General features: G+C 46.3%; 1 protein-coding gene across 2 annotated transcripts in view; it reads left to right on the top strand.

Annotated features, from left to right (window-relative positions):
- cnnm4b (cyclin and CBS domain divalent metal cation transport mediator 4b) overlaps nt 1-12,481 on the top strand; it is a 70,448-nt gene that overhangs the window by 48,028 nt on the left and 9,939 nt on the right. For both annotated transcript variants that reach the window (XM_036936383.2, XM_036936382.2), the window contains exon 5: nt 10,444-10,540. In XM_036936383.2, coding sequence (XP_036792278.1) covers nt 10,444-10,540 — 97 coding nt within the window. The remainder of the gene's footprint in view (nt 1-10,443; nt 10,541-12,481) is intronic.

Below are 12,481 nucleotides of genomic sequence, written 5' to 3'. Positions count from 1 at the left end.
AGCAAAGGACCTTGTGAAGATGCTGGAGGAAACAGGTACAAAAGTATCTATATCCACAGTAAAACGAGTCCTATATCGACATAACCTGAAAGACTGCTCACCAAAGAAGAAGCCACTGCTCCAAAACTGACATTAAAAAGCCAGACTACGGTTTGCAAATGCACATGGGGACAAAGATCTTACTTTTTGGAGAAATGTCCTATGGTCTGATGAAACAAAAATAGAACTGTTTGGCCATAATGACCATCATTATGTTTGGAGGAAAAAGGGGGAGGCTTGCAAGCCGAAGAACACCATCCCAACCGTGAAGCACGGGGGTGGCAGCATCATGTTGTGGGGGTGCTTTGCTGCAGGAGGGACTGGTGCACTTCACAAAATAGGTGGCATCATGGGGAGGGAAAATTATGTGGATATATTGAAGCAACATCTCAAGACATCCGTCAGGAAGTTATAGCTTGGTCGCAAATGGGTCTTCCAAATGGACAATGACCCTAAGCATACTTCCAAAGTTGTGGCAAAATGGTTTAAGGACAACAAAGTCAAGGTATTTGAGTGGCCATCACAAAGCCCTGACCTCAGTCCTATAGAATATTTGTGGGCAGAACTGAAAAAGCGTGTGTGAGCAAGGAGGCCTAGAAACCTGACACAGTTACACCAGCACTGTCTGGAAGAATGGGCCAAAATTCACCCAACCGTTTGACCCAAATTAAACAATTTAAAGCCAATGCTACCAAATACTAATTATGTGTAAATAAACTTCTGACCCACTGGGAATGTGATGAAAGAAATAAAAGCTGAAATATATCATTCTCTCTACTATTATTCTGACGTTTCACATTCTTAAAATAAAATGGGGATCCTAACTGACCTAAAACGGAATTTGGCTAAGGTGTATGTAAACGTCCGACTTCAACTGTGTGTGTGTGTTTATTAATTCCATTATTTTACTTTTAGATTTGTGTGTATTGTTGTGAATAGTTTTTAGATACTACTGCACTGTTGGAGATAGAAACACAAGCATTTCGCTACACCCACAACATCTGCTAAATTGTGTATGTGACCATTAACATTGATTTGAAGTTGCAGAATCCACTAATTTGAAGGCGTGTACTTTTGGCAATGTAGTGTATGTTTAGGGGGGTGGGAGAGCACTGACATGTGGAGCCTGTCAACAATTTAATGTTATTTGGATAGAGCCTGCCAGCAATATAATGTTAGGAGGTGGATGGAGCCTGTTAACCATAGAATGTTAGGTGGTGGATGGAGCCTGTCAACAATAGAATGTTAGGTGGATGGAGCCTGCCAACAATAGAATGTTAGGAGGTGGATGGAGCCTGTCAACAATAGAATGTTAGGAGGTGGATGGAGCCCGACAACAATAGAATGTTAGGAGGTGGATGGAGCCTGACAACAATAGAATGTTAGGAGGTGGGTGGAGCCTGCGAACAATAGAATGTTAGGTGGATGGAGCCTGTCAACAATAGAATGTTAGGAGGTGGATGGAGCCTGTCAACAATAGAATGTTAGGAGGTGGATGGAGCCTGACAACAATAGAATGTTAGGAGGTGGATGGAGCCTGCCAACAATAGAATGTTAGGAGGTGGATGGAACCTGCCAACAATAGAATGTTAGGAGGTGGATGGAGCCTGCCAACAATAGAATGTTAGGAGGTGGATGGAGCCTGCCAACAATAGAATGTTAGGAGGTGGATGGAGCCTGACAACAATAGAATGTTAGGAGGTGGATGGAGCCTGCCAACAATAGAATGTTAGGAGGTGGGTGGAGCCTGCCAACAATAGAATGTTAGGAGGTGGATGGAGCCTGACAACAATAGAATGTTAGGTGGTGGATGGAGCCTGTCAACAATAGAATGTTAGGAGGTGGGTGGAGCCTGACAACAATAGAATGTTAGGAGGTGGGTGGAGCCTGACAACAATAGAATGTTAGGAGGTGGATGGAGCCTGCCAACAATAGAATGTTAGGAGGTGGATGGAGCCTGACAACAATAGAATGTTAGGAGGTGGATGGAGCCTGCCAACAATAGAATGTTAGGAGGTGGGTGGAGCCTGCCAACAATAGAATGTTAGGAGGTGGATGGAGCCTGACAACAATAGAATGTTAGGTGGTGGATGGAGCCTGTCAACAATAGAATGTTAGGAGGTGGGTGGAGCCTGACAACAATAGAATGTTAGGAGGTGGGTGGAGCCTGACAACAATAGAATGTTAGGAGGTGGATGGAGCCTGCCAACAATAGAATGTTAGGAGGTGGATGGAGCCTGCCAACAATAGAATGTTAGGCGGTGGATGGAGCCTGACAACAATAGAATGTTAGGAGGTGGATGGAACCTGCCAACAATAGAATGTTAGGAGGTGGATGGAGCCTGTCAACAATAGAATGTTAGGAGGTGGGTGGAGCCTGCCAACAATAGAATGTTAGGAGGTGGATGGAACCTGCCAACAATAGAATGTTAGGTGGTGGATGGAGCCTGACAACAATAGAATGTTAGGAGGTGGATGGAGCCTGTCAACAATAGAATGTTAGGAGGTGAGTGGAGCCTGCCAACAATATAATGTTAGGTGGATGGAGCCTGACAACAATAGAATGTTAGGAGGTGGATGGAGCCTGCCAACAATAGAATGTTAGGAGGTGGATGGAGCCTGTCAACAATAGAATGTTAGGAGGTGGATGGAGCCTGTCAACAATAGAATTTTAGGAGGTGGATGGAGCCTGCCAACAATAGAATGTTAGGAGGTGGATGGAGCCTGCCAACAATAGAATGTTAGGAGGTGGATGGAGCCTGCCAACAATAGAATGTTAGGAGGTGGATGGAGCCTGACAACAATAGAATGTTAGGAGGTGGATGGAGCCTGCCAACAATAGAATGTTAGGAGGTGGGTGGAGCCTGCCAACAATAGAATGTTAGGAGGTGGATGGAGCCTGACAACAATAGAATGTTAGGTGGTGGATGGAGCCTGTCAACAATAGAATGTTAGGAGGTGGATGGAGCCTGTCAACAATAGAATTTTAGGAGGTGGATGGAGCCTGCCAACAATAGAATGTTAGGAGGTGGATGGAGCCTGCCAACAATAGAATGTTAGGAGGTGGATGGAGCCTGCCAACAATAGAATGTTAGGAGGTGGATGGAGCCTGACAACAATAGAATGTTAGGAGGTGGATGGAGCCTGCCAACAATAGAATGTTAGGAGGTGGGTGGAGCCTGCCAACAATAGAATGTTAGGAGGTGGATGGAGCCTGACAACAATAGAATGTTAGGTGGTGGATGGAGCCTGTCAACAATAGAATGTTAGGAGGTGGGTGGAGCCTGACAACAATAGAATGTTAGGAGGTGGGTGGAGCCTGACAACAATAGAATGTTAGGAGGTGGATGGAGCCTGCCAACAATAGAATGTTAGGAGGTGGATGGAGCCTGCCAACAATAGAATGTTAGGCGGTGGATGGAGCCTGACAACAATAGAATGTTAGGAGGTGGATGGAACCTGCCAACAATAGAATGTTAGGAGGTGGATGGAGCCTGTCAACAATAGAATGTTAGGAGGTGGGTGGAGCCTGCCAACAATAGAATGTTAGGAGGTGGATGGAACCTGCCAACAATAGAATGTTAGGTGGTGGATGGAGCCTGACAACAATAGAATGTTAGGAGGTGGATGGAGCCTGTCAACAATAGAATGTTAGGAGGTGAGTGGAGCCTGCCAACAATATAATGTTAGGTGGATGGAGCCTGACAACAATAGAATGTTAGGAGGTGGATGGAGCCTGTCAACAATAGAATGTTAGGAGGTGGGTGGAGCCTGCCAACAATAGAATGTTAGGTGGATGGAGCCTGTCAACAATAGAATGTTAGGAGGTGGATGGAGCCTGACAACAATAGAATGTTAGGTGGATCGAGCCTGCCAACAATAGAATGTTAGGAGGTGGATGGAGCCTGCCAACAATAGAATGTTAGGAGGTGGATGGAACCTGCCAACAATAGAATGTTAGGTGGATGGAGCCTGTCAACAATAGAATGTTAGGAGGTGGATGGAGCCTGCCAACAATAGAATGTTAGGAGGTGGATGGAGCCTGACAACAATAGAATGTTAGGAGGTGGGTGGAGCCTGCCAACAATAGAATGTTAGGAGGTGGATGGAACCTGCCAACAATAGAATGTTAGGTGGTGGATGGAGCCTGACAACAATAGAATGTTAGGAGGTGGATGGAGCCTGTCAACAATAGAATGTTAGGAGGTGGGTGGAGCCTGCCAACAATATAATGTTAGGTGGATGGAGCCTGACAACAATAGAATGTTAGGAGGTGGATGGAGCCTGTCAACAATAGAATGTTAGGTGGATGGAACCTGCCAACAATATAATGTTAGGAGGTGGATGGAGCCTGTCAACAATAGAATGTTAGGAGGTGGATGGAGCCTGTCAACAATAGAATGTTAGGAGGTGGATGGAACCTGCCAACAATAGAATGTTAGGAGGTGGATAGAGCCTGTCAACAATAGAATGTTAGGAGGTGGATGGAGCCTGTCAACAATAGAATGTTAGGAGGTGGATGGAACCTGCGAACAATAGAATGTTAGGAGGTGGATAGAGCCTGTGAACAATATAATGTTAGGAGGTGGATGGAGCCTGTCAACAATAGAATGTTAGGAGGTGGATGGAGCCTGTCAACAATAGAATGTTAGGAGGTGGATGGAACCTGCCAACAATAGAATGTTAGGAGGTGGGTGGAGCCTGCCAACAATAGAATGTTAGGAGGTGGATGGAACCTGCCAACAATAGAATGTAGGAGGTGGATGGAGCCTGCCAACAATAGAATGTTAGGAGGTGGAATGGGAATAGTTTTTTGACGGCTGCTCTTGTACTGCTACAAAGGGAGTGGTCTAAAGGAGATGGAAAGAGGAGACATTTGTGGTATTATGACGTACAATGCCAACGGAAAGTATTCAGACCCCCCTGAAGGCATTTAGACCTGTTCAATCACCAGCTGCGCACCTGGACTTAGTCTCTGGAGCAAAATCTGAACATTTTTTGAAGGTTTTTTGAAAAATGTCCAAAATGACCCGGGGGGGTTCCCCAACTCGGCCATGGACCTCCAGCACCCCCCAGAAGGCCCCAAAAACCATCTCGATATTTGCATCTGGTAACCCGTTCCATCACCAGGTGCACAACTGGACTTAGTTTCTGGAGCAAAATTAAAAAGTGGGCACTCATTTTGTTAGGTTAGAGCCCTATTCTAAAATGTATTACATTATTTTAAATTTATACAAAAATAACAAACCGGAAATATAACATTCACATAAATATTCAGACCCTTTACTCAGAACTTTGTTGAAGCACCTTTAGCAGTAATTACAACCTTGAGTCTTGGGTACAAAATTGCCACACCAGCATTTGAGGAATTTCTCCCATTCTTCTCTGCAGATTCTCTCAAGCTCTGTCAGGTTGGATCGGGAGCGTTGCTGCACAGCTATTTTCAGGTCTCTCCAGAGATGTTTGATCAGGTTCAAGTCCAGGCTCTGGCTGGACCACTCAAGGACATTCAGAGACTTGTCCCAAAGCCACTCCTGTGTTGTCTTGGATGTGTGCTTAGGGTTGTTGTCCTGTTGGAAGGTGAACCTTCGCCCCCAGTCTGAGGTCCTGAGCGCTCCGGAGGAGGTTTCCATCAAGGATTCTTTGCTCTGGTCATCTTTCCATCAATCCTGACTAGTCTCCCAGTCCCTGCTGCTGAAAAACATCCCCACAGCATGATGCTGCCCCCACCATGCTTCACCGTAGGGATGGTGCCAGACACAGTGGCCTCCATCATTCTTAAATGGAAGAAGCACCAAGATTCTTCCGAGAGCTGGCCGCCCGGCCAAACTGAGCAATCGGGAGAGAAGGGTCTTGGTCAGATAGGTGACCAAGAATCCGAAGTTCCTCTGTGGAAATGGGAGAACCTTCCAGAAGGACAACCATCTCTGCAGCACTCCACCAATCAGGCCTTTATGGTAGTGGCCAGACAGAAGCCACTCCTCAGTAAAAAGGCACATGACAGCCCACTTGGAGTTTGCCAAAAGGCACCTAAAGGACCCTGACCATGAGAAACAAGATGGTGGTCATCTCTGGTCTGATGAAACCAAGATTGAACTCTTTGGCCTGAATGTCAAGCGTCACGTCTGGAGGAATTCAGGCCAAAGAGTTCTTGAGAGAGGGAGAGAAAGAGGTAGAGAGTGTGTGTGTGCCAGCTCTCGGAAAAATCTTGGTGCTTCTTCCATTTAAGAATGATTGAGGCCACTGTGTCTTTGAGGACCTCCAATGATGCAGAAATGTTTTGGTACCTTTCCCAAGATTTGTGCCTCGACAAAATCCTGTCTCAAGCTCTACAGACAATTCCTTCGACCTCATGGCTTGGTTTTTGCTCTGACATACACTGTCAACTGTGGGACCTTTCCAAATAATGTCCAATCAATTGATTTCACCACAGGTGGACAATCAAGTTGTAGAAACATTTCAAGAATGATCAATGGAAACAGAGTCATGCGTCCTCCGATACACAACCCAACCAAGCCGCACTGCTTCTTAACACAGTGCGCATCCAACCCGGAAGCCAGCCGCACCAATGCGCCGGAGGAAACACCGTGCACCTGGCCACCTTGGTTAGCGCACACTGCGCCCAGCCCGCCACAGGAGTCGCTGGTGCGCGATGAGACAAGGACACCCCTACCGACCAAGCCCTCCCTAACCCGGGTGACGCTAGGCCAATTGTGCGTCGCCCCACGGACCTCCCGGTCGCGGCCGGTTATGACAGAGCCTGGGCGCGAACCCAGGGACTCTGATGGCACAGCTGGCGCTGCAGTACAGCGCCCTTAACCACTGCGCCACCCGGGAGGCCCTGTAAATAGAGTATTTCTGTGTTTGTTTTTTAATACATTTTCAAAAATGTCCCAAAATATGTTTTCGCTTTGTCACAATGGGGTGTGTCGATTGCTGAGGAAACTGTTTTATTTAATCTGTTTTAGAATAAGGCTGTAACGTAACAAAATGTGAAAAAAGTTGAGGGGTCTGAATAGTTTCCGAATGCGCTGTGTTCATGAATGAATTGGTTGTTTTTGGAAATGTGTGTCTGTGTGTAGGGGGGGGCAGCATTTGTTAATAGCATATGCGTGGGAGCAGAGTCATGAGAAATGGGACCATTCTCTTCCAGATAATCTCCCTCCGCCCCAATCTTCATTCCACCGTTATTACAGCTACGTGTGTGTGTGTGTGTGTGTGTGTGTGTGTGTGTGTGTGTGTGTGTGTGTGTGTGTGTGTGTGTGTGTGTGTGTCATTACATAGGCCTATTTTTGGTTGGTTGTTTGTTCGTCTCTGCTCCCAGACGTCAGTCGATTCTGTTTCCAGAATATTGTCATCAGCGATCAAATATTTGCCCCTTGGTGTGAGGGAGGGAGGGAAGGGTGGGAGGAGGGGATTGAGAAAGGCGGGGAGGGAGGGAGGGAGGCATGGAGGGGAGAATGATTTTTGGTGGTGGGTGCTAGTAGATTGTGTGTGTACTGGCGTTTTGCTGCTCCACTGTAGCTGGCCACTCTCATCACATGATGTGCAGCTGTTTGCAAACTACTGGCAGCCCTATTCAGTAATATATCAGCCATTATTTCATAAAGCCTTTTTATCACACAACATGCAGGCAGGCAGGTGAGACCGGTCCGACAGGGACTGACAGTTTCAGTCAGTTATGAAGGCAGAACATTTTAACACACATCCAGCTGTATGCAAAGTACAGGCAGCCCCGTTCAGGAATATGTCAGCCATTATTTCAAATAGGCTATGATTTTATCACACACACACACACACACACACACACACACACACACACACACACACACACTCTACCTCTTTCTCTCCCTCTCTCTCTCTACCTCTCTCTCTCTTCCTCGCTCTCTCTCGCTCGGGGTCATGCAAGTTCGTCCTGTCAACAGATACACCAGCTGTAATCTAGATAACCTCTGCTCCTGGAGATAATAGACCGTGTGCAGCCTTTTGTTCCAGCCCAGCACTGACACAAATAATCAAGTAATCATGGTGCGAGATACACCCACACTGCAGGGCCTGTTTGGACTAGAGTTGCCGGTCCCTGCTCTAGAGGTTCATCATGTTCTAGTAGACAGTCAGTGGAACACAGAGAACTCTCTTCTCAGGAGGGGTCAGTTAGGGTTCTCTCACTGTTGATGATTCATTCATAAACACCTGAACTTTGACCCCGACCTACCTAGACCCATGTGGTTACATGAACACACACACACACACACACACACACTACGAGCACTGCCTTCTGTTCAACGGCTAATGTTCAAGTCATATTCTGGTTGAACACACTGTGTAACCCACTCAGCTTGATGTTCCTGTGTGACCTGATCATAATGTTCAACTAACCTTAATCAATTGAGGCTAAGCGTATTGTGGTGTTCAGCTATCATTAAATGTCTCATAATGTGTAATGTGCTGTGTGTATTGCACTGTAAACCACACCTGGGTTCAAATCCTGTTTGAAATCTTTTAAATACTTTGAGCCAGATGGGCAGAGTTTGCAGTTTTGGGACCATTCTGTTGATTCATTATGCCAGACAAGCTCAATCAAGCACAGATAAAGTATTTAAATGATTTTGAACATATTTGAACCCAGGACGTGTGTGTGTGTGTGTGTGTGTGTGTGTGTGTGTGTGTGTGTGTGTGTGTGTTGTGAAAGCTGATGGATGGACATGTAGAGCAGGTCAGACTAGAATAGCGTCTAGCTTTTCACCCCTCCTGTCTGGTTCTATTCTTTCTCTCTCTGACCTCTCCTACTTTAAACATACCACGCATGGTGTGGAGGTGTGTAAACATGTGTCCTTTGTATACTCTGATGGTCTATTCAAGGGCTGTATGTCCTTTACAGATCTGAGCTGGGGCAGAGTGCCTGAGGAGGTTTCTGTTCTGACAGAGATCTGAGCTGGGTCAGAGTGGCTGAGGAGGTTTCTGTTCCCGACAGAGATCTGAGCTGGGTCAGAGTGGCTGATGAGGTTTCTGTTCCGACAGAGATCTGAGCTGGGTCAGAGTGGCTGATGAGGTTTCTGTTCCGACAGAGATCTGAGCTGGGTCAGAGTGGCTGAGGAGGTTTCTGTTCTGACAGAGAGCTGAGCTGGGTCAGAGTGGCTGAGGAGGTTTCTGTTCTGACAGAGAGCTGAGCTGGGTCAGAGTGGCTGAGGAGGTTTCTGTTCTGATAGAGAGCTGAGCTGGGTCAGAGTGGTTGATGAGGTTTCTGTTCCGACAGAGATCTGAGCTGGGTCAGAGTGGCTGAGGAGGTTTCTGTTCCGACAGAGATCTGAGCTGGGTCAGAGTGGCTGAGGAGGTTTCTGTTCTGACAGAGAGCTGAGCTTGGTCAGAGTGGCTGAGGAGGTTTCTGTTCATATGTTTATGCTCTTTTATTTCTGGGAAGGAAATAAATTGCTGACAGAAGTTAAATCTGTCATTCTAATTCTAAATGCCTCTCTTCTCCTGTCTCTTTCCATCCCCTCCTCCACGTTTCCTCTCTTCTTCTCCTCTCTCCTTCCCTCTCTTCTTCTCCTCTCTCCTTCCCTCTCTTCTCTATTCTTCTCCTCCCTCCTCTCTTCTTCTCCTCTCTCCTTCCCTCTCTTCTCTTCTTCTTTCTCCTTCCCTCTCTTCTCTCTTCTCCTCCCTCCTTCTCTCTTCTTCTCCTCTCTCCTTCCCTCTCTTCTCTTCTTCTTTCTCCTTCCCTCTCTTCTTCTCTTCTTCTATCACCTACCCTCTCTTCTTCTCTCACCTACCCTCTCTTCTTCTCCTCTCTCCTTCCCTCTCTTCTCTTCTCTCACCTACCCTCTCTTCTTCTCTCACCTACCCTCTCTTCTTCTCCTCTCTCCTTCCCTCTCTTCTCTTCTTCTCTCACCTACCCTCTCTTCTTCTCTTCTCCTCTCTCCTTCCCTCTCTCTCTTCTTTTCCCACCTACCCTCTCCTCCCTCTCTTCTTCTCCTCACTCCTTCTCTCTCTTTCGGTCTCTTCTCTCCTTGTCTCTTCTTCTTCTCTTTTTTTCTCTCCTTCCCTCTCTTCTCCTCTCCTTCCCTCCCACTGTTTAGATTCCAGGGTCAATGTTGTATGTGAGTAAGGAAAATGAGCGGGGGGAATTAACTGTGCTGTGTTGCTGCAGTTCACACATTCCTCACCCCCCCCCCCACAGCACCCTACCCTGCCAGCTCTGTGACAACACCATAGAGGCCTCCTCACCCTGTCTGTCTCTGTCCATCTACCTCTCTCTGTCTCTATTCCGGCCATCTCTCTGTGACGACACATTCAAAGAAGTCTCCTTACGCCCTCAATCTCCTTGTCCCGTCCAGCCATTCAGAGAGGTATGGGGTTGTTCTTTGTCCCTAATCCATTGTCTGTGTTTCCCTGTGTGTCGCTCAGGGTCGGGTGGAGGTGGAAGCCGGGAACGAGAACATGAAGTTTGAGACGGGACCCTTCTCCTACTACGGAGTCATGGCCCTCAGTGCTCCCACGTTAGGTGAGTCCTCTCTCTCTCCTCCATTACTCTGTTTGTTTCTTTTCTATATCTCTCTCCTCTGTTACTCTGTCTGTTTCTCTTCTATCTCTCTCAAACTCTGTTCTCTCTCCTCCGTTACTCTATCTGTTTCTCTTCTATCTCTCTCAAACTCTCTTCTATCTCTCCTCTGTTACTCTATCTGTTTCTCTTCTATCTCTCTCAAACTCTCTTCTATCTCTCCTCCGTTACTCTATCTGTTTCTCTTCTATCTCTCTCTCCTCCGTTACTCTGTCTGTCTCTCTTCTATCTCTCTCTCCTCCATTACTCTATCTGTCTCTCTTCTATCTCTCTCTCCTCCGTTACTCTGTCTGTTTCTCTTCTATCTCTCTCAAACTCTGTTCTCTCTCTCCTCCGTTACTCTGTCTGTTTCTCTTCTATCTCTCTCTCCTCCGTTACTCTGTCTGTCTCTCTTCTATCTCTCTCTCCTCCATTACTCTATCTGTCTCTCTTCTATCTCTCTCTCCTCCGTTACTCTATCTGTTTCTCTTCTATCTCTCTCTCCTCCGTTACTCTGTCTGTCTCTCTTCTATCTCTCTCTCCTCCATTACTCTATCTGTCTCTCTTCTATCTCTCTCTCCTCCGTTACTCTGTCTGTTTCTTTTCTATCTCTCTCAAACTCTGTTCTCTCTCTCCTCCGTTACTCTGTCTGTTTCTCTTCTATCTCTCTCTCCTCCGTTACTCTGTCTGTTTCTCTTCTATCTCTCTCTCCTCCGTTACTCTGTCTGTTTAGTCTTCTATCTCTCTCAAACTCTGTTCTCTCTCTCCTCCGTTACTCTGTCTGTTTCTCTTCTATCTCTCTCAAACTCTGTTCTCTCTCTCCTCCGTTACTCTGTTTCTCTTCTATCTCTCTCTCCTCCGTTACTCTGTCTGTTTCTCTTCTATCTCTCTCTCCTCCGTTACTCTGTCTGTTTAGTCTTCTATCTCTCTCAAACTCTGTTCTCTCTCCTCTGTTACTGTCTGTTTCTCTTCTATCTCTCTCTCCTCCATTACTCTGTCTGTTTCTCTTCTATCTCTCTCAAACTCTGTTCTCTCTCTCCTCCGTTACTCTGTCTGTTTCTCTTCTATCTCTCTCAAACTCTGTTCTCTCTCTCCTCCGTTACTGTTTCTCTTCTATCTCTCTCTCCTCCGTTACTCTGTCTGTTTCTCTTCTATCTCTCTCTCCTCCGTTACTCTGTCTGTTTAGTCTTCTATCTCTCTCAAACTCTGTTCTCTCTCCTCTGTTACTGTCTGTTTCTCTTCTATCTCTCTCTCCTCCATTACTCTGTCTGTTTCTCTTCTATCTCTCTCAAACTCTGTTCTCTCTCTCCTCCGTTACTCTCTGTCTCCTATCTCTCTCAAACTCTGTTCTCTCTCTCTTCTATCTCTCTCAAACTCTGTTCTCCCTCTCCTCTGTTACTCTGTCTATCTCAAACTCTGTTCTCTCTCTCCTTCACTCCAGTAGCATTTTACTCCCTTGGTTTCAGTGGCTTTCTGTTGTCAGTTGTCATGACTGTTGAGGATTGCCAAACTTCAGTGGGTAATGTGGTGACAGTGTTGAGACGTCTCACTGCTAACATCTAGTGGCCAGGAGATAGATTGACGATGCAGATGTGGCCAGAGATATACACTGATTATACAAAACATTAGGAACACCTGCTTTTTCCATGACATAGACTGAACAGGTGAATCCAGGTGAAAGCTAATGATCCCTTATTCATGTCACTTTGTTAAACCCACTTCGATCAGTGTAGTTGAAGATGAATCGCATTAGTGGAAATGAAAACTGCCCTCAGAACAGTCTGTTGTGTTGCTACCATGCTGTGTTGTCATGTGTTGCTGCCATGCTGTTGTTGTCTTAGGTCTCTCTTTATGTAGTGTTGTGGTGTCTCTCTTGTCGTGATGTGTGTTTTGTCCTATATTTAT

This window comes from Oncorhynchus mykiss, chromosome 11 (genome assembly GCF_057628025.1).
Source record: "Oncorhynchus mykiss isolate SJ-2025 chromosome 11, ASM5762802v1, whole genome shotgun sequence".
Lineage (NCBI taxonomy): Eukaryota > Metazoa > Chordata > Actinopteri > Salmoniformes > Salmonidae > Oncorhynchus > Oncorhynchus mykiss.
The sequence above is the reverse complement of the archived record's forward strand: the minus strand, read 5'-3'. Positions and strand labels throughout refer to the sequence as shown.